Source organism: Anolis carolinensis, chromosome 3 (assembly GCF_035594765.1).
Source record: "Anolis carolinensis isolate JA03-04 chromosome 3, rAnoCar3.1.pri, whole genome shotgun sequence".
Classification (NCBI taxonomy): domain Eukaryota; kingdom Metazoa; phylum Chordata; class Lepidosauria; order Squamata; family Dactyloidae; genus Anolis; species Anolis carolinensis.
In genome coordinates, this window is record NC_085843.1 from 124,858,348 (window position 1) to 124,885,153 (window position 26,806).

The following is a 26,806-nucleotide window of genomic DNA, read 5'->3' on the forward strand; positions in this document are numbered from 1 at the left end:
GAAACAAATCTGTTTATGCAGAAAAGAGCCCCCAAAGTATTTTCTGAATTGCAGCTGGGGTAGAGGGCTAATCATTTCTGATATAGAATTCTAAAACCTCCACTAAATTACAAATCCCAAGAATCCATAGACTGGACATTTAAAATGGCATCAAGCTGTTATAATTCAGGAGTGTGGCTACACCTAGAAAATGAGAATGCACTTTTAAAATAAGTAGAGTTTCTAGCTTTCATCCTCCTAAAAATGTGCAGGACTTGAATGTTATGTTCCAGAGAGGGCATTTTATTTCTTTAACCTTTTGGTACTACTGACCTCATTGCACAAACAGCATCTGGCTCATTTTCCCTAATCCAAGCACTGGAGCCACACTTGCCAACTTGGCATGTTTTTTTGGTTCATCAAAAAGTGCTGACAACCGTGTAGCTGTCAGCTTTCGTCTCTGTGTTTTTTACACTGAGGATAAAGAACATTTGGCCACATTGTACATGAGGAAAGTTTTGAGTTTCTTTTTTTTTTAAAATGAATGTTCTTGCTCAACAGTATAAAAGCAGAGTCCTGGATCCAATGTGCTTATATTCCCATAAATCCTACTAGTTTCTGTTAATTTCCATTGAGCAGATGCAAGTGACATTAGCATTTATCACATTTTCCACTGAACTTATGTAGGAGGAGTATCATGTGTATGGTCCAATTTTCCCACATTTATGCTTCAGACTTAACAAATGCATAGAGTTCATGTATATACATTGTCATGCATGTAGAGTCATATCCATACAACAGAAGGCAGGGTATTGTTGTGAACTTTCAAGTCATTTCTAACTTATGGTGACCATAGGGTAACCCTATTGTGGTGTTTTCTTAGAAAGCTTTTTTTCAGAGGGGGTTTGCCTTTGCCTTCCTCTGAGATTGAGAGTGTGTGATTTGCCAAAGTCACACACTCTCATGGATTTCCATGACCAAGAAGGAATTTGAATCCTTGTCTCCAGAATGGTAGTCCAACATACAAGCCACTACAACTGACTAGGAGTTGTTTTAAAAAAGTAAGTTTTGAAAGCTATGATTTTTGCACACATCCAATATCCTGCAGGGAATGTGTGTGAAAGGTAAATGCAATTAAAGTAGGGTTTTGTTCAGGTAACAATGAAATAATTATGTTATCAATGGAATAGTTATTTCAACTTTTCCCCTTCTCTAGGGCTGCCATCTTCCACTTCTTCAGTGCAGGCATCTAATCTGCATATTATGCAAATTTCTCTGTGTATGAAAATTATTCTGATTTACATGTTAATTATGCTCCTTTAGTACATTAATTGTTGCTTTCTCTCCCCCAACTGTGTTTCAAACTTCATACAACTTTTGTTGAGGCCTGGTTGAGGAGAAGGAGGACCCTTTGGTGGTGGGCGTTGAGCTCCTGAATTGGAGACCCCCATTTCTGTAGTGTCTCAGGGAGAAAGTAGCTCCCTTTTGTATGATGGGAATTGCCTTACAAATAGATCTGCATTTAATGATAATGTTTTCCAGGAAATGCTGCCAGAGGCTCTTCCTGACCCTCAGAAGGAGGCGAGGGAGGTAGAAGATGCTGGATTGTTGCCTATAACTCAGTACCTGTAGTTATGGAGAAATAATGTCAAGGAAAGGCAATTAAGATTTTCCCAGCATTTGAAAGATAAACAAAGGGATGTCAGGTGTTAGACTGATAGTGTTTTGATGGAAATGAATTTTGTTTCTTAAGTTAGCCTTTTGATTGGATTGGAGATTGGATTTAATATGACTAATAATTTTTGGGACGGTCTTCTAAAAAGAAATAAAAAAGTAATAACGATCTTATATAATAAGATACTTGAATGGAAGATAGAATCTGAAATAGTAAAGGAATCAATGTTAAAATGGTCCAGAAATGTAGGCAGAAGTATAACCATGGACGAATGGGAAAATATCTGGAACAGAAAGATGAAATATTGTTATGCTATAGAATTAAAAGAAAATTGGTTAAAAACAATCCATAGGTAGTATCTAACACCAAAAAAAACTTGGATTAATGTACAAAAATAGAGATAAGAAGTGTTGGCGATGTAAAGAAAGGATAGGGTCATATTTTCACGTTTGGTGGAAGTGTAAAAAAAATTAGAAATTATTGGAAAGAGATACACATGGAATGTAAAAAAATTCTAAAAAATGACTTTGATTGCAAATCGGAATATTACCTATTAGGACTTTATGATATGGAAAACAAAGATGGAATATACTCTCCAGGGGAAAAAGAAAATAAATCTAAAATTTATGTATATGCTGTAACAGCAGCTAGAATAGTGATAGCCAAAAATTGGAAAAATCCTAATTGCCCTACAAAAGCAATGTGGTTAGAGAAATTAATGGACATAAAAAATATGGATAAACTAACTTATTTACTAAAAAGAAGCACCGGTAAGGCGATGAAAGAAACAGACTGGTCCGAATTTGAAGAATACATAGTGGAAGAACTGAAAGGATAAGACAAGACATAGTATGGAAGAAAGAAGATTGGAAGTCTACCCCCTCCCCCATTAGGCTACCTTTCCGGATGTCTGTATTCAGACTCCCCCCCGAACTTCCCCTCTGACTTCCCCAAAACCTACCCTCTTACAAATCTATCTGTCAATCTATTTAGATAAATCTCACCAACCCAAAAATATGTACCCAATCCCTCAGTATTCTCAGAATCACTCATTCACCCCCTATTAACCCTCCCCGACTAAACTAAACCCTCCCCTCCCCTCCCCCATACCTTCCCTTAGCAAATCTAGAATATGTCAATCTTTTTTAAAATATTCTTTAATAAAAATGATTTTTAAAAGTTAGCCTTTTGAGTTGTTCTATGTGATAGCAACTTTGAATTTTCAAGAGAAAGTCACAATTTTCATGTGCTCTGGGATAGGAGCTTCTGGCCTTGTTTTCATGTCATGTGTTCTTGTTTGGTATTGGGGAATCACATTTTGGATACAGTTCTTTGTCTAAGTTTTATGGATGTTTGGGCTTTACATTCAGTATTAGACTCTGTGGTTGCTGCATCAAGAATATTATGATTGTAACCTACATTTTGGAATGATTTTTGAAGCCAGTATTTGGGATGTACTCCTGCTTTTGCCTTTTATGTATATTTTGGAAATATTTTGCTCTTTTCTACTCTGGAATGTATTATTGAATTAGTTTTTCTACAGAACACTCTTTTCTTTAATAAACTTTAAATCAGTTGATTGACTCCTGTTGGCGGAGTTATTTTTGAACTAATTAGCTCTTCATTTTGGATGAAAAGGTGTCACATAAGTGGCTGGACTGCAACAGCTTTTTACAATTTCAATTGATCTAAAGACCTTATAAGAAAGACCCATGGATTTGCACTGCATTGGGGCGAATGAATGGGCTCCTGATGGGGTGTGAGGAGATGCTGCTGCTCCACAACCTGCACACGCTGCATTATTTTCTCCTCAACCCACAGTTTCCTCCATTGAAGAAAAGGAAACACAGGAAAGCTCTCATGCCTCACCTCCCTTTATGCTAAAAAAAAAAAAGTGAGGTGAAGCAGCGTACAACGGGCAAATTGCCCTCCCTTCCGATGAGGTGGTAAGACAGGAGTTCCCAAAATAAGGCCCGTGAATTGGATGTGGCCATCCAAGGTCATTTACCCAGTCCTAAGTCTGAAACAACTTGAAGGCACACAAAACAACAATTCTAACTAACTTGATTATCGCATCAGCCAAAAGCAGGCCCACACTTCCTATTCAAATACTAATAAGTTTATGTTGGTCAAAATTGTTTTTCATTTTAAATATGTACTACAAATAAGAGATGTATAGTGTGCATAGGAATTCATGTTTGTCTTTCAAACTATAGTCTGGCCCCCCAACAGTCTGATGGACTGTGAACCAGCCCTCTGTTTAAAAAGTTTGAGGACCCCTGATCTAAGAAAACCAGCCTAAGATAATGCTTAAAATGCTATACTTGTGACAGTGAGATCCACGTCATGGAATTAACTTTGTGATGATGGGCCATGACTACTTCAGAACAAACTCACCTTACTAAGGGAATTAAAAGGAAAGGGAAATCATGAGGTGGACATGCAGATATGCAGCACAGTAGAAAGGAAATGAAAGGCTATATTAATTCCCTTCCAGTGGAATTCTTCTCAGGTCACTATTTTTGGGCATCAGTTTTTTTCACCAATGACAAAAAGCTACAGATCTATGGCAGTGCTTATTATTATTTTTATTATTATTATTATTATTATTATTATTATTATTATTATTATTATTAATAATTATTATTATTACTATTATTATTATTATATCTCTCCCACAGGAGACTCAATGCAGTTTGATGTAAAAACATCAGCATATAATTTACAAATATTAAAACAGCTTTAAACATGCTTTAAACATGCTTTAAACATGCGCTCCATGCAGTCATGCTGGCCACATGATCTTGGAGGTGTCTACGGACAACGCCGGCTCTTTGGCTTAGAAATGGAGATGAGCACCAACCCCCAGAGTCAGACATGACTGGACTTAACGTCAGGGGAAACCTTTACCTTTTTAAACATCATTAGTATTAATACAATTCAGATTAAATCCATAGTAAGTAAGTAAGTAAGTAAAACTTTATTTATATACCGCCCTCTCTCCCTGAAGGGACTCAGAGCGGTTTACAAGCATAAAAACAGCAACATACGTTACATGCAACACATTATACACATTATTAAAAAAATTAAAGACCTATACAACTCATAAAACAGTGAATACCATAAGAAACAAATAATAAAGTTTTTATGTGGTTAAAGAGCTAGATGCATTAAAATCTGGCAGATATTATTTTATATTTTCTTTTTACAGTTATAATTTACTTTCCTCCCTCTTTCTGATAAGAATATAACTCAAGGTCTTCTACCAAAGTTGAATATTTGGGGGATTCAGGAGAGATAAAATGAAGTACTGCTTCATACACAATACATATTGTGTATAACTGTTATGGGAATCACAAAAATACACTGTTTTGAGGGCCATCAACAAGAGCTTAAAAAAGGATCTGGGTGAATTAATGGAGGATAGAGCTTTGAGAAACTACCAGCCATGTTCCCTCCAGTACTGGAGTCAATCTGCTTCTGGAAAGTTAGTTTAAAGCTATCTAGATATACAATTATAGTTCCAAGCATCCACTCAGCACAGTTACTTATAGGTATAGATTATTAAATATAATTCTCTATTCCTCCATTTCTTTAAGTTACCTAAAATAGTGCTTTGAGTTAGTTTTTTTTTAAAAAAAAATCTGAATGCTACAAGACGTTGACCTATGGTGCGAAACATTGTCCTCCAGTCCACCTCACTTCAACATACACAGCACATGACTGTATTGGAACCATGCTCTGGATTCTGTGTAACAGTTGTTGGAGAACACACATGGAAAGGTGCTGTTGGACTCCTGTCTGAATCTGAATCTCCCATAAGAAACTGGCTCACAATCATACAAACAAAATGGTGACGCAATTAGGACAGTCATTTGACCTATCAGGTTTTTTCTTATGTAGCTTTGTTATTATTCATATCCATACGGTGTGCTATCTGTATCTGTTCCAAATATAACATACACACAAAGACAAGTATGTTACAAGGATAACATACATTATTACAATGCAGCCAAGAATCAAGTTTCTTTCTTACCCCTGTGAAGACGTTTAAAAATTTTGAACATTTCATTAAAAATAATGATTTAATGACCTAGGGAACCACAAAAGTGTTGTAAGAATGGTGAAAGAAAATATCTTGGGTTTCGCCATAGTTATGCTGCAGGTTAACTCCGTTCTTTCACACCTGAGAGCTGAACATTCTGTACATAATCATCTCATTCATAATGAAAATAAACTTAGAACAGTATTTGCTTTTACAATCTGATCTTTAGTTTTGGTTTACACCTGTCAGAGTAGTTTTCACTCATTTGTCAGCTAGCAGATATTTCAGTCCTTTGAATAGAGGAGGCACGTGGGAAGCAGGGCTAGTTTCACACCTAAACTTCGACTGCTTTATTCTCCAGGCAATAGTCTGAAGAACTGAAGTGTGTTTTACAAAGAAGCTGAATTCACAGGTAGCTTATGCGCTTGAGTTGAACCACCCTGTTGTTATGGAGAGCATTCTGAATTCTGCATAGTTCTTAGCAAGTTATTTCACCAGAAGCCAGTCTTTCAGTCCTGTGCAAGGAAAGTGTCTATATGAAACACAGCAATGATGGTTCTCTGTCCAGAGGCAGAGTACATAAAGCTAGAGAAATTGTTTTGGCACATGTGGTAGAAAATCTCACCAAGATGATTGTAAAGATACAATAACAACAGACATCATAACTATTTGCTGGCTTTAAGAATAACCCATATGTCCAGCTACCATACTCTGTTTAATGGTTAGTGCTGGCCCTGCCCATTTGGCAGTCATACTTCGTAGATAACTGCCCATGGGTTCTATTATTTACTCCAAAATGTTGTAATATCCACATAAAACTGCAAGGAAAGATTTAAGATATCTTCAGCAAGCAGATAACATATTTGTGTTTTTTCATCAGGCACAGGTCAGAATGTAACTATCCCAAATCAAAATGTAATAATCCCAAATGGTTGTTGACTGGATGGGGATAAACAGAGTCACAAAACCCAATCAACCATACACTTACTCCTCACTTGATCACTCTTTCAAAAATAAGACACCTGATCAAGAATTTCCTAGGGGGTTGAGACCCCTGGAGGGGTCATGAGGTGGTGTCAGAGGGATCACCAAACACCATCAGAAAACACATACAGTAGAGTCTCACTTATCCAAGCTAAACAGGCCAGCAGAACCTTGGATAAGCGAATATCTTGGATAATAAGGAGGGATTAAGGAAAAACCTATTAAACATCAAATTAGGTTATGATTTGATGTTTAAGCACCAAAACATCATGTTATACAACAAATTTGATAGAAAAAGTAGTTCAATACGCAATAGTGTTATGTTGTAATTCCTGTATTTACGAATTTAGTACCAAAATACCACCTGTCCTTCGCTTCCTTTTTGGAAACCGATTGTGAATCCTCCCACCAAAAGTTGTCCTTCTGCTGTAATTGGCCGACCTCTCATCTGACCTCTCAGCCAAGGGGAGAACTGTTTCTGAGACTTCAAGTGGGGAGGGGAGAGCAGGTGTATTCAGTGCATGACAGTGTGGTGCGCATGTGTGGATGAGGAAGTGCGTGTGAGGCTGAAGGGAGGCTCGCACCAGTGAGACCCTTCCATGCAGGGGGGAAAGGGCCCATGCAATGTGGGGCTGAGAGTGGCCCAGCAGCATCAGGAGGAGGAGCAGCAGCAGAAGCAGCTTAGGTAATCTGTAACACTATTTATTAGAAAAAAAGTCAGTCTTTCCTTTTGTTTTTTATTAATGTTCCTATTAGAAAATGTATAAGGTTTAAGATTGGTTCAATTCCATCTTTGGTGGAGTTCAGAGTGCTCTTTGACTGTAGGCTAACTATAAATCCCAACAAGTACAATTCCCAAATGTCAAAATCTATTTCCCCCAAACTCCACCATTGTTCAAATTTTGGCATATTGTCCAGTTTGGTCCAGATCCATCATTGTCTGAGTCCATAGAGCTCTCTGGATGCAGGTGAACTACAACTCCAAAACTCAAGGTAAATGCCCAGCAAACCCTTCCAGTATTTTCTGTTGGCATTGAGAGTTCTGTGTGCCAAGTTTGGTTCAACTCCATCACTGGTGGAGTTCAGAATGCTCTTTGATTGTAGGTGAACTATAAATCCCAGCTATTACAACTCCCAAATGGCAAAATCAATACCGCCCCCAACCTCACCAGTATTCAAATCAGGTATTTGTGCCAAATTTGGTCCAGTGAATAAAAATACATCCTGCACATCAGATATTTACATTACAATTCACAAAAGTAGCAAAATTACAGTTATAAAGTAGCAATAAAAATAATTTTATAGTTGGGGGTCACCACAACATGAGAAACTTTATTAAGGGGTTGCAGCATGAGGAAGGTTGAGAACCACTGTCCTAGAGGATGGTAAAAAGCAGACCAGTAGGCGATCATATGAGAGGAATCTCTCTTGCAAGTAAGTGGGATCAAAGCCATAACGTGCTTTAAACTGTTACAGGAAATGAACTGGCGGCCAGCACAGACAAATATGAATTTGACTAATATGACCTCTATATTTAGTCCTTATTAGGAGACAGACAGCAGGATTCTGCAAGGGCTAGAGCTTTTGGAATTTTAATGGACATTTAATGGGGTAATATTTAATCATGCCAACCCTATTCATCATTATTTAAAGACTGTAATGTCTTTAAAATTCACACAGAATAGAAATAATTGTGACTGTTAAAGGCCATGTTAATTACATGTCTTTTCACCTGCCCATTTCTTGGACTTCAAAAGGACAAAGTCTTAAATCATTCATTTAGTGCCTAACATGTATCTATTTTCTGTGTCAAGATTGCTTACAGTATAATCCTATGTCTCCCCGGTAAATCCGTAAGGGACTGCAGGATTAATCATTCCTCAAAAATAAGATTTTTAGAGAAGAAAGAAATTTATCTTTCTTGGAAGTTTAAGGTCAAGACAAAAAATGCTTCTACACTTCTACATCAGCTTCAAAGGTGATGTTAAAAATTAAACAGCGGCTTTCCCTATCTCTTGATAAATAGAACAGATAGATTTTTTAAAATAATAATAATAATAAACTACAACAAACACACAACACAATTTAAAAAGACACCATCATAATTTAAAAACAAACCCCTTCAATGCATAATCTTCTCATTCTAAACTCCTTTCCTGACTTTCTTCCCTTTTCTTTTTTTTTCTTCCCCTTTTTAAAAAAGAAGACTCCATTAAGGAGGGAAAAATGGAATAGCTGCCTGTGGCATCACCCAAAATGGGAAGAAGTGATGTGCAAGAGAGGAGGGAAGGAAGTCTGCAAATCTCTTGACACGTTTCTGGGCTCTTGATTCTAATTAGAAAATGTGGAATATCATGTCAGCATCTGACCTTTACAAAGTTAGAAACATTTTCATAAGCTCAGTAAATGTGGCAGCTTTATTCCTCGACCAAGAAAATTTTGGTTTCATAAAAACGGTATTAATTCAACAAGTTTAATGAATGACCAGTTTTAATAATACAATTGTCATTGTTAATACTTTATGAAACTATTATTCCTTTCAAAGAATCACAGAGTTGGAAGAGACCTCATGGGCCATCCAGTCCAACCCCCTGCCAAGAAGCAGGAAATCACATTCAAAGCACCCCTGACAGATGGCCATCCAGCCTCTGCTTAAATCCCTCCAAAGAAGGAGCCTCCACCACACTCCAGGGCAGAGAGTTCAACTGCTGAACAGCTCTCACAGTTAGGAAGTTCTTCCTCATGTTCAAGTGAAATCTCCTTTCTTGTAATTTGAAGCAATTGTTCCACGTCCTAGTTTTCAGGGCAGCAGAAAACAAGCTTGCGTCCTCCTCCCTATGATTTTCCCTCACATATTTATACATGGCTATCATGTCTCCTTTCAGCCTTCTCTTCTGCAGGCTAAACATGCCCAGCTCTTTAAGCCGCTCCTCATAGGACTTGTTCTCCAGACCCTTGAGAATTTTAGTCGCCCTCCTTTAGACGCTTTCCAGCTTGTCAACATCTCCTTTCAACTGCGGTGCTAAGAACTGGACACCGTGTGATTCCAGGTGTGGTCTGACCAAGGCAGAATATAGGGGTAGCATGACTTCCCTGGTCTAGACACTATACACCTATTGATGCAGGCCAAAATCCCATTGGCTTTTTTTTGTCACTGCATCACATTATTGACTCATGTTCAACTTGTTGTCCATGAGGACTCTGAGATCTTTTTCACAGGTCTGCTGGCGAGCCAGGCGTCTCCCATTCTGTATCTTTGCATTTCATTTTTTCTGCCTAAGTGGAGTATCTTGCATTTGTCCCTTTTGTTAGTTTCAGCCCATCTCTCTAATCTGTTAAGATTGTTGTGATTGCAGTATCTACAATACTAACCTCAGCCATATGTTCTTCACAGATACTATCATCTGATCCCACAGCCTATAGTCCACAAATGTTTAAAGCAGGGGTCCCCAAAGTAAGGCCCGGGGCCGGATACAGCCCATCGAAGCCATTTATCCGGCCCCCACGGCACAAGGGCAGAAGGGGGTTGGGCTAAATGACCCAAGGGGTCTCTTCTTCTCTTCCAACCATCATCATCATCATCATCATTATTATTATTATTATTATTATTATTATTATTATTATCAACATTGAGGCTGGGTGGTCATCTGTCAGGGGTACTTTGCTTGTGCTTTTGGTGCACAAAGGCAGAAGGGGGTTAGACTAAATGGCCCTAGGGGTCTCTTCCAACCCTCTTTATTATTATTATTATTATTATTATTATTATTATTATTATTATTATTATTATTAATAATAATAACATTGAGGCTGGGTGACCATCTGTCAGGGGTGCTTTGCTTGTGCTTTCGGTGCACAAAGGCAGAAGGGGATTGGACTCTATGGCCCAAAGGGTCTCTTCCAACACTCTTTTGTTGTTGTTGTTGTTGTTGTTGTTGTTATTGCTCGGCGGCCAACTATAGTCCAGCCCTCCAATGGTCCAAAGGATCGTGAACTGGCCCCCTGTTTAAAAAGTTTGGGGACCCCTGGTTTAAAGCATAATAAATATGTCTTTCAGATGTACCTGAATGCTATTGTAGCCCAGCTAGTGTTTATCCACTCAATAGTGGGATTCGTCAACATGTTGGGTCATTAATTCAATGGATCTGTTCTAGTGAGGACTAGTAACAAGCTTCAGGACTTATATTGTTTTTTACTGCAACACACTTACATGGCTACCCTTTTGGAAACTGTCACAGAATCATAGAACTGTAAAATTGGAAGAGATCCCTAAGCACCAGCTTGTCAATCATCTGTCAGTGTCTATATTAAGTTAGTGTTTTTCCCTCAGCCTAGAATATGTTTTGTATTTAATTTGGCCAGAAGCCATTAAAATACGAATTAAAAATGATGCTTTTGTTACTGCGTGTCTTCAGGTCATTTCCAACTTACGGTGACCTCAAGGCAAACCTATCATGGGCTTTTCTTGGCAAGATTTGTTCAAAAACGGTTGGCCATTGCTCAGATTAAGAGAGCGTGACTTGTCTCACATCATCCAGTGATTCAAACTCTGGTCTTCTAGGGATTCAAGCAGCAATTCAAACCCTTGTCGGCCAGAGCCCAAAACCAAAACATATAAACATTTGCTCCATTTGACAACTGTATGTTATGTCAGAAACATGGTGCATCTTAGTGAGAACTTTGGATATCACCAAGTTACAATGGCCTTTATACTGTGAGCAATCCATTACCATAGCCCCATTAGTGCTTTGGTATTAACTGGTAGTAATTTAGTGACATGCCATTCCATGTCTCTAAACTTATGAAGTAGAAGTTTCCTTGCATTCCCAGTGTGTGAATGTCTGTGGACATGTATGCATGCAAACAAGCAAAAACAAGGATAGACAAAGAAAGCAGCTATAACACTAAGTGATTCTTGTTGCATCTGGCAATAAAACCCTATTATATGTTTTTTGCTGTAACTGACATGTTTCAGATGACATTGATCCTGAATCATGTTGGTGACCTTGTTGAGTGAATACATGAGGACAGCCAGGCTGCTCTCTGCATGCTGTGTGTGTGAATTGGGTCTGCCATTTTGTATTCCCCAGCCTAATCTGGAGGTTTTGGCAGAATGAAGTGCAATCGGTGCATTGCTGGATCCCCACAGATGTCCACTTCATAGTTGTTTTGAGATTAAATGAAATCTGTAAGGGAAGGATGGTCACATATCCCCTCCACAGTTTATTAGTGATAGTTTTGTAACTGGACATAACTGCAATCTGTGAGAAATGTCACTTGGTGTTCCTTATAATTGGTGGGCAAAATGTATCTGTCTTGCACAATGGCTGGAGCCTTACACAGTGCCTACGGATATCATTGGATAGCAGACAGCTGCACATTTCATGAGTAGTTGGCTGCATGCCTATAATGCATACCGTTTAATTCTGATCACAAATGGTCTAGTGAACCTTAAAATCCACAGACACATTCTAGGGTGTTGTATCTTCTGCCACATAAAAAATCTTAAATTTAAAAGATGACATTTGTGAACTCGGGTCAGATTTTATTACAAATTTGACATATAAGTCTACAAAAGCAATCTCAAAAACTTTTACCATTGATCTGAACGGAAACGAAAAGTCCAGCCTTTCTGTTGAATATTTGGAAGGCAATTCTTATTCACTACAAGTCTACAATCCAAGTAATGCCACAGTAATATTTCCCTCTTCATAATCCAGTATTAAGAATGTTAATTATGAATTCAATATTTTCTTGCACTGGATGTCTTCAGGATTCACCCAGTCGTTATAAAGAAGAAGACTGTTTTCATGTGACCTAAAGTCTAGTTTTCACTCATGTCTAAACAGCTGTTCACAGTGTAGTGGAGGATCCTGTCCCACTGTCAAATGATCTAATCTAAACTTTAAAGGACTTATCCAAGGTAAAAAAAAAAAGAAAGAACACAATTCCTCAAAATAGTGTCAGTACCTTGGCGGGTACCTGTAAAATAAAAAATAACAGTGGAGATTCACTCTTCTGATATTAGAGCTACAGCTGCCTCAGTCAATGATGTTTAAAAAGTAATTCACCTGCCAGTATGGACAACCTCTGGATATTCTAATGAGAGATCAAAAAGGCAGCAAAATATATGAGTCTAGTCCCAATGACACCCTTACTATATCTAAACCACTGGAATAGAAAAGCCAGAAGCAACTACTACATTCAAACATATTTCTGCTTCCAAAATAATGTTTCTGTACAGAAACATTCTTTTCTGCATACAAGAATAAAGCACAATTTAAATTTGATGGCACTACAATGATGATGATGATGAGAAGTTCTTCTTCTACTACTACTACTACTACTACTACTACTACTATTACTACTATGACTACAGCATTTTTTCTCCAAAAATTCCAGATTTTATGCATAAATTCCAGACTGAGAATAAGATTCAAACACTATAAAGTTATATTTATATATATATATATATATATATATATATATAAAGTTATTTGTTTGTTTAAAATGTTTCTATATTATCTTCCAGCCCACAAGTGTTCCCAAGGCAATGAAGAAATAACAACTATTAAAACAGTATGTTTTAGGAACACAATAAAATACTCTTTAAAATCTTTTTAAAAGTCTAAAAACAATCTTAACATAAAGTTAAAATAGAGTAATTTCAAATATTTTCAAGTACTGTGCTGTTTGGGCTGCTTATCAAAAAAAATTAAAAGATGGAACTAGCCTAACTTCATTGGGTAAGGAGCTCCACATTGGGGTTCTGCTACAGAGAAAACCATGTTCATGTGTACCTCCTCTAAAAATATCAAATTTGGGGCAGGTTCATATGTGAAGAGTTCTTTCAGACTGACCCCAATTCATTTAGGGCATTATAGGTAAAAACTGAACATAAATTGAGCTCACAAGCAAATTTGAAGCCAGTACAGTTGTTGTATGACTGGTGTTATAGTTATATGGTATCTAAAATACACACCTGCCAAATCTGGCTGCTGCAGCATTTTGTGTTAGCTGCAGCCTCAAAACACTTTTCAAGGGCAGCTTTACATAGAGCACACATCAACAGAATCCCAATCCTGTCTCACTGCCCTATTACCAGATGCACACATTAAAACCTGGGAGAGTATCTCAAAGGGTACCACAAGAGCAGACTAGAATAATGACAGATAACTGTGACTCCACCTCTTCATCCATCAGACCTTGCATGGTGGGCATAACTCATAATGCAACAGTTCTTGAAGAATTTCTGTGTGTGTGTGTGTGGCAGGAAGAAATTCCAAAAAATCTGTTGCTTCCTTGAAGAAGAAAACCAGCCAATAGTTATATTCCCATTACATGATTGACCACACATATTTGCCCATTGTACTGCTAAGCATTGGAAGTCAAGTGCCTGAACTATATCAGTCTAATGAGATGCATAGCCTGGGGAAGGCTTTGACTTTGACATCAAACTGCCAAGTTCTATTATAAAGCCACGACGTAAGCTAAGGCCGCAACTGAAAGCCCTGCTTAATTATGTACCAGATGCTACAACTGCTAATATCCAGACGTCATCTGAATGGGAAGCTGTGGAAGAGAAGGTCTCTGGCCACACCTGTCACAGCTCATCAGAGCTGTTAGTGTGATTGAGCAAGAAGTAGGGACGGAAGTACTCAGTCAAAATACTCTGGGTAGATGAACACAAAGTGACAGCAGAATGGAAAACCATAACCCACTTTATGACTCCTTTTCAATGTCAAATATCAAGCATCAGTAGGTCTCATCCCTGCATTCACTAATCTTGAGGAAAGAAATGCCCCCAGTTCATTCATTTGCCCTTTACTATAGTGCAACTGTGAATACTGAAAGAATGCTGATCTGGGACACAATATTTTGGTTGTTAATATTACATTAAGTCTAGATAGAGAAATCTGTGGCTGTCCAGATGTTTGTTGAATGGCAGCTTTCGTGATCAATAACCACCAGAATCAGTGTAATAATGGATCACAGCAACTGCATTCCCACATCAGTTGAAGGAACACAGATTTGCGTTCCTGCATTTCATTAATGCCACAGAAGCGAGTGTGTTGTAGGTTCATCCCATGATGTTGCTGTAGACAATGTTCAGGCTGTAGATTTTATGTTAAAGGAGATAGCACAGTTGGATCTGCACATATGATTCCAGTCTTCAAACACTACAATAGTATCTCCATTTAGCCTGGTGAGGTGGTGATCTGAGAAAATAAAGCAAGAGAAGGGCTGAATCCTGCAAACTTGACTAGGAGGGCCAGCACCACCCCTAGGATCTTTTGGATCAAAATACTCTCCTACCTTTATACTGTGAAATAACATCAAGAGGTGCACTTATTTTCTCACAGGGGGACCTGCTTTCCTTTTCATTTCTGCCAACTTTGACTGCCCTTTATCCTTATATCCTGTAGCCACTACTGGTTCTCAGATAGCTAACCTAATAGACTTCTAAAATGCATTAAAATCCAGCACTTAATGGAACAAGAAATATTGCTGTCTTGCTTTCCTCAGGCAAACTTTTGCAATCTGTTTTATTATCAACACATCCGCAGTGTTTGAACTACAAGCAGACCCTTTGATATATGCTCATTTAACCTCTCTGGGATCAGCCTTAATCTCAAAAAAGAAAAGAAAAAAAGATTAGCTAAAAGGTCTTTATTAAACTAAACAGCACAATAGGAACAAAATGAAAATGTTCCCATGTATTTTAATAAAAATGAAAAATAAGGCTGCAGTTTATCCTCAGTCAACAGTAATATCATGCCTAAAGCAATTCACAATAAAGAAGGATTCAAAATATGATAGAAGTGAAGAGCAATATATAGCCAATCAAAATGGATGTTAATACAGTGTGTGTTTCATTTTATAATTTGAGAAATAGCCCTCTATATTTACTTGCATTATGGGTCCCATGAAAATGCAAACCTCACATTTAAAAAACAGCAATACTTTTTTATTTATCCAAGAGAACACCTCTCTAGAAATCTCTAGATCCTCTAAATATGATTCTATGATCAATTTTCATTGGAAGCTGACCATAGAACAACATTGGATGACCTATAAATTCCTAGAGAGGACATCAAATCCATGAATAATCAAGCCTCCAAATTAATTAGGTTTTACCTGAGGCATCATTTGGACGCATCAGGTAAAACCAAGACAGGTACCGAAAAATGAGCTTGTCTGGAAGGGCCTGTAGTGAAACAACTACTTAATTGTGTCAAAGGTTGTGACTTATGTTTAACAATGAATCTAAATATTCTGTTGTCCATGAAATCAGCCCACCAGCAATATGTGATGGCCACCTGTATGGCTATGGTCCTCTTTTTGTAGGGCTCGGTAGTCACTGAAACAAAGTAGCTTGTGAACCACAATATAGGTGCTTCCTTTTTGAACAGGTCAGTTTCATGTGATATTAATTTAAAATTAATTAAACCCACTGTACCACCGGGGCCTCCTAAGTCAGGATATGTGTGGCCAACAACATAAGAGTGTCGTTAATATACCAAAGGTTGTTAATAAAAAAGTACACACAATCCAGCAGAAGCTTTTGCCTGAGCAGCCTTTTCCTCCTCCTCCTCCTCCTCCCACTCTACTACACCCCAGCCCAAGGACCCTCTACATAGGCAACTTGAAGCTGTGTCTACAAATGTGCTCTGAAACACATATGCAGCCAAAACAGACAAAACAGCATGTTTAAAAAACTCACTGGAGGTTCTGGATCAACCCATAAAATCAATTGAAGTGGATGACTGTATAAATAATCCACAGCAGGAAGTCAGAAGCCAGTTATGGAGCAGAGTGAGAACAGAGTTAATGATGAAGAATTCAAAAAAGAAACCGGAGAAACGGATTGGCTAGAAGGTAAACAAACACCTTCCCTCCCCCAACCCCCTGGAAACGACAATGTTTCCATAGGAATGCCCACTTTCCCTTTCTTGCTTTTCTCTGAATTGCCTCAGTGCACATTCTCATTAAAAAGACTGCTTCTTTTCAGTGCATCTTGCTGGAAGAATTGGGGGGGGGGATCCTTAGTTTGGATTGATCTGTACACAGCCGATCTTTGTGACCACCATCCCAGCTTCCAGATGGTTCTTGGGATGCCAGATCTCTTAAATCTATATCTCTTAAATCCACATCCTGACCTTGTTTAAATAGATGTGTAGAAATAACCTAAGTTAAAGAAGCACATATACTTTTGCACTTGAACCCATTTTGCTGCTATTAAAGTAAGTGAGGACAGAGGGGGAAAACTAAAAAAAATGTTTAATCAAAACAATCTACTCCATGAGGCGTCATCCTAGTGATTGTTCATGTTAATGTTTCATGGCATCTTTCAAGGTGTCTATTTCAAACAAAATGGAATTGAAGAGGGTGCATGAAGTGACTAAGGCTTTCAGTCTCAAGAGCCCTGCAAAGTGAACTTTTGTATCTCTATCCATAATGATATGGAAATTGCTCCTGCTCCATGAGCTTCAATGATGTGGCAAGAGGTGCCAAAGTTCAGTTACAGACATTTTAGAAAGAAGCGATTCTGAGACGCGTAAGATGCTTTCAGTATCCCCAACACAATCTACAATGTTCAGACATAGGAGGCTGGAAACCTTTAGCTATTTGCTTACATAGGTTCATGGTGCTGGTTTTTGTATGCTTTAACTTATTTGTTTTTATGTTGTAATTGTAATATTATAGTTTATCTTCCATTCTAGTGATGTTAGGTAACAGATTGTACTAGACCAATTTAATTAATATGGGAAATAAAGTAACTAAGAATCAAATATATCCAAAAAAATTTAAATGTATTATATATTTCACAATACAATTTGTGCAACTATATGAAAGGATATAGGGGTCCATGTTCACAGAACAAGGCACTGATGATATTGGGTGGGGGGAGTGTATAGTGACTTCCAACATTAGTTACTATGGAGTCTCCAAAATCTGAAATATCTTATTCATGTCTTTATATTGGAAGAAGCAAAATTAATATTAATGCTTTGTTCCTTAATTGTTGCATCAACATAGGGAGTGTATTGTTAGATAAGAATTCTCAACATATTTTAGATATCCCGATATCTTGGACACATTTGTTCTAATAAAACCCTCAACATAGAATATAGAAGAAGAAAGGAGAGAGAGCGAGAGAGAAGGAGAGAAATTTTTGAAGTTGTGTAGCTCAGGGGAAACAGATTCATGTAGTTTATAACCTCGCTGTGTAGGCGGTTTAAGCTATTTGGTCCTAATTTTTCTTTTTCCACTAAAATGTCACTGGCTTCATTGAGTATTAGGGGTGGAAAGTCAATAGTAATAAAACGTACCAGTTAGGCTTCAGAGAAAATATTGGTACTGGCAGTATTCAGTGCAGTTTATGCAAAAAGTAGCATACTTATATTAGAGCTGAAGCCATTGCCACAACGCAATCAAAACAGAGTGCATCTTCTTCATTGCCTCTGTAGTAGTAACCCATTCTTTTCCTGCTTGCCCGAAACCATATCTATTCAAAGACAGGATGATATAACTTTGTCCACCAACATCACCTCATAGACAATCAGATACAATTTCATCACATCCTAGCAGAGTGGAATCCTGTCAGGTTAGGAGCCTACAAGGATAATCAAAAGTGAAGCAAAGGAATGTGGGAGGGATTACACTGAAGTGGAAATGAAGAGGCACCAAAAGAACAATTTCCTTATGCATTGACACATAAACTTTGTTAAATTTCTGTAGTTAGGAACATTCCTCTTAACTGCAGAAATTGAACACAGTTCATGTGTCAGTGCATGGCAACTTTATTTTCATGTGTTCTGTTCTAAGTCACAAGATTCTCAATGCCTCTCACTGAACATCAAGAAAACCAAAGTGTTCTACCAGTAGGCATGAACCAATCCCACTGCAGTGCCAGAAATTCAGCTTAATGGTGCAATGTTAGAAAATGTTGACAATTTCTGCTACCTTAGCAGTCACCTCTCCACAAAAGTCAACATCGACACCAAAATACAACACTGAGTTCTGCGAGTTCAGCATTTTAAAAAATGAAGCAGAGAGTATTTGAGGCTCTGGACATTCATAGGGATACTAAAATGCTTGTTTATAACGCTATTGTCCTCCCAACTCTGTTATACTCCTGTGAAATGTGGACCATCTACAAACATTACTTTCAACTTCTGGAATGATTCCATCACATTGCCTCTGGAAAATCATGCAAATCACTTGGGAAGACAAGAGAACCAATGTCAGCATTCTGGAAAAAGCAAAGACCACCAGCACTGAAGCAGTGATACTTCAGGATCAACTTCGCTGAACTGGCCACATTGTCTGAATGCCCGATCACCATCTCCCAAAACAGTTACATTATTCTCAACTCAAGAATGGAAAACAGAATGTTGGTGGACATTAAAAGAGATTTAAAGATGGGCTTAAAGCTAACCTTAAAAACTGTGGCATAGACACCAAGAACTAGAAAGCCCTGGCCTCAAGCATTAAGTGGAGGTCAGCCGTGACCAACAGTGCTATGGAATTTGAAGAAACATGAATGGAGCATGAAAAATGTGTAAAGAGGAAAGCACATCTAGCCAACCCTTATCAGGACCATTTTCCACCTGGAAATCTATGGCCTCACTGTGAAAGAACATTCAGATCAAGAATAGGCCTCTACAGCTACCTATAGACTCACCACCAAGACTCTACATTTGGAAGGCAATCAAACTTGGCTGTGTGTGATATGGTGATGATGATAATATTCTCAAAATATACACCACTGTTTTTGTTTTGCTGCTGCTGCTGCTGTTGTTGTTGTTATTGTTATTGTTATTGTTGTTGTGTTGTTGTTTTGCATGAGACAGTACTGTCAAAGGCACCACAGCCAGACTGTAGGTTTTTTTCCCTCCATGTCATGAATTGGCCTTCACGTTGTTGGTAAAATAAATAGCTTTTTTCACATGAAATCTGCCAAGCAAATTGCTGGAAGGCATTTATTATAAATGCCAGTCTTTGCAAGATCCTCACTGATCTAACTGAAGGGCTTGGAACAAAATAATTGACAGATTTTAAGGAGAAGATGTGATTAGAAAGCATATACATATCTAGTATTTTGATTCATAGAAAATAATATTTTCTTCTCTCTTCATCTTAGTGAGAAGTTTAAAAATATATATTTACCCTGATAACAGGAACTAAGTGATAAAAAGAGTAGCAGAATTTATTGACAATTTTGTATCATGCAGTATCACAGTTTCTACACATATCAGACCAAATCACCCCAGAAAATTTCATGTTAACATGATATTACACATATGTAGTCAAAAGTCCAACAGGACATACTTTTCAATACCTGTGTTTATTTTATGAGCCCTTCATGAGCCTACTCAAACTTTACAATCTGACTGAAAATGACATCACCCTTTGTGCCATTAATATATGCTATTCTTTTGTACAACAAACTGAGGATGACAGAGTCACAATAAAAAACAAAGTCAACACAGAGCACATGTATTTAAGGACCAGCACATTGCCAGAACAAATCCAGTCTTTTTTAGTTAAGATTAATTTTCGAAGGGCCCATCCAGACAGGACCCATAATGCAGGAGCTCCAGCAGTTTTACTAAAGGCGGCCAAATGATATCCCTGGTAAAACCAAATTAATTAGAGACAAAGCAGGAAAACCCTGCTTTGTCCCAAATTAATTTGATACTCCATTAGACCTGGATCTTCCTGAAAGACCCGGGTATAATGAAGTATGGGCCCTGTGTGGACTGACCCCTCGGTAGTCCTGAGACTACCGAGGAGTCAGTCTGCATAGTCCAATTCACTTCTTTGGGCTCCGTGGGCCTGGAGAAGCGAACTCCTCTCTCCCCAAATCCCCCCTAAAACCTTTAAAATAAAAGAAAAAAACTTACCGGGCTGCTATTAGGCCTCTCGATATGCTTCCTGGAATGTACCAATGTAACGCTAAGAGATCTCCCCCAGTCTCTTAGTGCTACATTGTTACATTCCGGGTAGCATGCAGACAGGCCTAATGACAACCTGGTAAGTTTTTTTAATTTTATTTAAAAGGTTTTAGGGGGGTTGGATTGTCCCCATTGTAGCGTGGTTATTATTGCACATGGTTCCCGTGGAATGGGAACAATGCATGGGAAAGCTCTCTTCTTTAGGGCGTCCGTATGGATAGCAATGCAGGAGAAAATTTGTAACTTTAATCTGTTTTCTCCCATGATAAATTCCTGTCTGGAAGCATCCTGAGCTTATTTCATTTTATGTTTATATATAAATGCAGCTATTTATTTATTTACTTGATTTACTATCAAGTAAATAAATCCAATATTAAAATCCAATATTAAAATAATTCCATTAATTGTGGTAATAAAGATAACAATAATAAATGACACATCAAGCTCTACATTACTTAATACCTTCAAGGAGTTCAAGGTCAAATTCATGGTTTGTTATTCCTATCCCACTTCAACATAAAGAATACTGAGAGGCAAAGGCTTGTCTGTCCAGCTAGTGTCACTGCTACTATTGTACCTTGCTCCAAAAAATGCCCAGTTTTGGCATACTGACTGATGCCACCAAGAGGATTACAAACACTGTTTTGACAACATAGGTCTAACATACTAACCACTGTGCATGACATAGATCTGCCAGCTAAAGACAGACAGACCTAGAAAGTCTCACTTGTTTCCAACTATTAAAAGACTCAGAATAGGAGAAACATTCAGTGATAAATCAGAGCTGTTTTTGCCGTTTTTGTCATTCTGCTCCAGTCTATTGGTTTCTTGTCCTACAACTTTAAGCCTTTAGAATAATCCTCAGATTGTACTATTTTAATTCTTACCCTACTGGTTTTTCAGTCATGTTCCCTCCTGCCTAGAATCTGTTTGGTTTTGCTTTCTTCATCTACTCCCACCGAACACCTCTAACCACTGCAAAGCCTTTTACTCAGCCAGAAATTCAACAGTAAAGGCTTTCTTTCAGTTGTCCACTATATGTCAGAGACCACCAATGGCACATATGGATGCAGAGATGGCATAACCACACTGGAAGTATACTGTGGAACCTTTGCTGGTTAGCTTGGTTTGCTTACCTGCACATGTCTCTCCATCATAGGTTTCACACACCCACTCATGACATTCACAAAGTGGCCCATAGTATTTTCCTGGCTCAGTCACTTGGCAGATGCAGACCCCGCAGTCACACTGGCCTCTGCCACTGCAAAGTTTTCCACCCGGGAATCGACATCTACGTTCGGATTCAGAGGGGGACAGTTTGCAAGGCAAACCACTCCTGGGGGAATAAAAAGTAAACTGTTTTTTTAAAAAAAATTAAGTCACCAGCTGTCACATTATGATTATTTGTCAATTTAGTCTAAATATGATTAGAAAGATACACTTAAGGTGCATTTACTATAGAATTCAGTTTGACACCACCTTTAACTGCCATGGTCCAATACCACAGAATCCTGGGATTTGTAGTTTGGTGAGGCACTAGCAGCACTTTTGCAGAAATGCCTAAATAACTTGTTAAACTACAGTGACCCCATAGCATTGACCCATAACAGCTAAAGTGGTTTTTATCTTCATTAATGTTACAGTGTAGATGTACCCTTAATCCTGAGTCTGAATGTCCAGGTTTTACCAGTGTTCAATAGCCGGGCTGTGGTGCAGGCTGGAAAGCAAGCCAGCTGTAACAAATCACTCTGACCAAGAGGTCATGAGTTCGAGGCCAGCCCGAGCCTGCGTCTTGTCTCTGTCTCTGTTCTATGTTATGGCATTGAATGTTTGCCTTTATCTGTGCAATGTGATCCGCCCTGAGTCCCCTTTGGGGTGAGAAGGGCGGAATATAAATGCTGTAAATAAATAAATAAATAAATAAATAAATAAATAATGTATTTGTGTAGTTAAGTGCTGTATGACAGCTGCACCCATTTCTGGAGATGTCAGATGTGACTATGGTGACATATGGCTTGATTGAATCCTGTTTGGACTGCTGTAGTACACTCTACATGGGACTGCCTTTTGAAACTGGAAATTTTTCTCTGCTTAGGACTTGAGCTGATGGGGACTAGTTATAGACAACATATAATTCCCTTGTTGTAACAGCTTCATTGTAACAGCTTCCTGGGCATAATTCAATGAACTTAATATGTCTTTAAAAATTATCTAAGTCCACACTAAAGTAGAGTCTCACTTATCCAACATAAACAGGCCAGTGGAATGTTGGATAAGCAAAAATGTTGGATAATAAGTAGAGATTAAGGAAAAGCATATTAAACATCAAATTATGTTATGATTTTACAAATTAAGTACCAAAACTTGGTGTTTTACAACAAATCAACACAAAAAGCAATTCAATACATGGTAACATTATGTAGCAATTACTGTATGTATGAATTTAGCACCAAAATATCGTAATGAAATTAAAACATTGACTACAAAAGGACTGACTACTTAAAGGCATACTGCCTTGGATAATCCAGAATGTTGGATAAGCAAAACTTGAATAAGTGAGACTCTACTGTATTTGAAAGTCTCTATGAATGTGTCTGAATCTTAAGATCCCCAGAGAAGACCTTTTTCGAAGTCCCAGCACTGTCACAGTCCTGTCTGGCAAGGATGTAGGTGATTGCTAACAGACTGTGAAACCTACTCAACAGAAGGCTAGAGACAGCTCTCCTTTCACTGGTAGGTGACGGTTTTTATTTTATTTTATTTTTTAAAAAAACTTGAACACACATTGGAGGATTCACTTTGGCAAAGAAGGCTACAGACCTTGTAAAACTATAACTCCCATGATTCTATAGCAATAAGCCATGGCAATTAAAGTGTTGTCAAAAGCCATTACTTCTACAGTGTAGATGCACCCTTAGATGCCCAATTTTAATTAAGAGTAAGTTATGGCTCTGACATTCAAATCCAAATGATAAATATTTTTCTTGAAATGAAGCTCTGCATGACTCAAATAACAGTTGTCTTCAGGATCAAATAATCTGAACAAAATAAATGAGTAAATCATTTGCAACGTATTTATTTCACTGATGTGCTTCCCAAAGACACTTAGGGAAATAGTATTTTCCCCTTCTAACAATCCTTTGTGGTAGGCTGGACCAGAAATGGTTCACATTAACGTGTTGTGCTTCAGGTGCAAATGAATATATAGATCCAAATCTCCCCAATCCAAATCACAGAGCCTTTCCATACTACACAATTACATCACTTTTATTCTAATTTAACTGCCATGATAACATTCTATGATGTCCTGGTATTTGCAGTTTAGGGAAGAGTACCTGGAACTCTAATGTCTCACTAAACTACAAGACTCAGGATTTCACAGGATGTAGCCATGGCAATTGATGTATGTGCTCCATATGTTAGCACACTCATATCACACTCAGGAATTTACTTATTTATTTTTGTTTAAGTCTAGGGGTAATATTTGCTTCCTTGGGACAAAGGAACAGAACAGAAATCCAAATGCCAGACCATAGAATGCCAACTACATTTCCACAGAAAGTTTGCCCCATATAATTAGAGTGAGAATGTGTTCTTATTGGAACTTTCACTGGCACTATGAGTTCAAGAGGAATTGGGTGACACCAGATAATTAACACAGTCTAACTAAAACTAGTTGGGAACCTAGAAACCTAGAAAAAACAGAATCATTCAATATCCAGGAGGATCCATCATATTAGGACCAAGCTCTAGATCCAAGGCACATTTCTGCCCAAACCCTCTTCTCTCTGATAGTTTGTGTATTATGCACATCTATGGCTCCCTGTCAAAATGTAAATAATATCTAAATCACATTTGGAGCATACATTATTCTTTGCTTAATTTAACAGAGGCAAACAGCAGGATGAAGAATGGGGAGAGAGGGAACTACAGACATACACAGAGAGAGCGAGATCATGCCACTTTCATGCTGCAACCTGTTGCCCAGAACCAATAAAGCTAATTGCTAAACAAAACAATGGCTCTTACCGCAGGGAAAGGGATAAACTTTGTGGAACAGTCGGCAGCAGAACGAAGAGTGAAGTCAATGATAGAAACGACACCATGCTGAGGAGCCCCTGTGTAGACATGGTGGGATCCCAGGACAGTTGTAAGAGAGGAGTTCAACGGGAGAGTCCGAAATCCAGTGGACTTGCAGAGTTTTGAGCTGGCCAAAACCGGCTCCTTCCCTCTGTGCTTCACCAAGTGCCTTTGATTAGCTGCCTGGAAGCTGGATTTGGTCAGCATCCTGGAAGGAAAGGCTGGTGCCAAACCCCAAAGTTTACAGTCTAGGCAGGGAAGTAATTAGAAACAGTTGTACAGCCAGATGGTTTGTTTTGACATAATAAAGTATCCTGTTCACAGTTTCGAGAAACGACCCCATTCTTGAAAGACAGACATGGTAAGCATTTGAAGAAAGTGCACTTGAATGAACTTTGATTAATGGATATTTGGAGATAATCGTGGCAAAGGGACCAAGGGAAATGTATGTTTCTCTGGCTTGGCAGAAAATGCTAAGAGCACTTTCCAAGTGTAACATTAAGAGTTCAGGTGAATACTTCAAATTCTTCAGACTAGCAGAAAGAAAGAAAGAAAGAAAGAAAGAAAGAAAGAAAGAAAGAAAGAAAGAAAGAAAGAAAGAAGAAAAGTTTACCTCCCTATTCTTTTCCCCAGCTGAAAAGCTGTTCAGGATTACCTTCATAGTTATCAAGCTAACAACTCTGGCATCAGAACTACGTACATATTTTAGGTGGGTTTTCCACATCAAATGACAGCACATTCAAGCCTGACAAAGTATTAAACAAGGTTGGAAACTATAGCCTGTTCTGCAATCTGTTTCCACATACAGTGTAGAGACTTTGGACCTGTGTCTGTATTGCACCCATATTTTACAATTTTAGGGATGCCCTGAACATATACATACACACAACCCAACTAAGGTATAAAGTGTGAAGTGATACATATGCATTTTTGCTGGTGTAGAAATGATTGCAAATTCTGAAAGGAACACATCAGTTAGAAACTCAGGGGGAATCTGGGCAATATATGAAATACATAATCATATTCCCTATATTCATTTTTCTAAAAAAAAAATAAATCCCACAATTTATGACAACCCTGTCAATAGATATTCAAGATCTATTGAGGAGGAGTTTACCATTGCCTTTCTCCAAAGCTGGCAGAATGTGATTTATCCAAGTCTGTCCAACTTATTTCATAGCCAAGCAGATATTCAACCTCTAGCCTTCTAGGATCCTAGTCTAACATTAAACCACTATGCAATACTGCCTCTGATCATGGATGGGGGGGGGGGGGGGTTAACCCCTTTTATTCCACTTTGTCATCCCAACAAAAATCTATTATTCTAGAAGTCAAGCATTTGGAGGCGAATTCATTCAAGACAACAGTATAATGAAGGATTTGGAAGGCTAGCCTCGCTTCTCTGCAGAGGTTGTGAGCTGTCCTTTATAGTTCCGTTTAACGCAGGAAAAACATATTTGTGCCCTCTCCGAATCTCAAGTGGCCTTGTGTCGATTGTTCACTTCACATATCAAATCCTGGTTTGAACTTTCAAACAAAGAGCAGCTAAACCAGAGGTTTGAGCACCTTCACAGCTTTCCGTTTCTGATTTTTCGGCTTCATATGTTATTCTAAGTTCACTCCCATTTCCGCTGCATGACAGTATCTTTGCTGCAGAAACCACAGTTTGTTAACTCACTTCAGAGAAACGGTTCTGACTTTAGTTGTATTGGTTTATCACAGAGACCTCCAGTTCTGTAATTAAACCAAATCATGATTAAGATTTCTTAACACTGCTATGATACTTGAATTAAGCTGCCTCCTTGTCACTTTGGACTTTGCTGCAAACAAAATGTCAGATGTTTGCATTATGGAAATTAAAATCTGTCAGCAAAGCTCTGAGATGCCATCATCCCAAAAGCTTAAACAGTTTAGAATGAACAGATCTTTAACTTACAGTGTACCAGTACAGATAATATATGACAACAGTTAAGAAAATATTACATTTATTAGGCTTACAACCATGACTCAGAGAGATGTAACATTTCCAGAATGTTTAAAAATAACTCTCTACAACCAATGGTAACTCAACGCATAAACATTATA

General features: G+C 38.1%; 1 protein-coding gene across 1 annotated transcript in view; it reads right to left on the bottom strand.

Annotated features, from left to right (window-relative positions):
• Window positions 1-25,120, bottom strand: part of itgbl1 (integrin subunit beta like 1) — a 203,289-nt gene extending 178,169 nt beyond the window's left edge. The window contains exons 1-2 of the mRNA XM_008106971.3: window positions 24,671-25,120; window positions 21,778-21,977 (exon numbers count right to left, since the gene is read on the bottom strand). Of these exons, the coding sequence (XP_008105178.2) occupies window positions 21,778-21,977; window positions 24,671-24,771 (301 nt within the window). The 5' untranslated portion in view covers window positions 24,772-25,120. The remainder of the gene's footprint in view (window positions 1-21,777; window positions 21,978-24,670) is intronic.
• Between the last annotated feature and the right edge of the window lie 1,686 nt (window positions 25,121-26,806).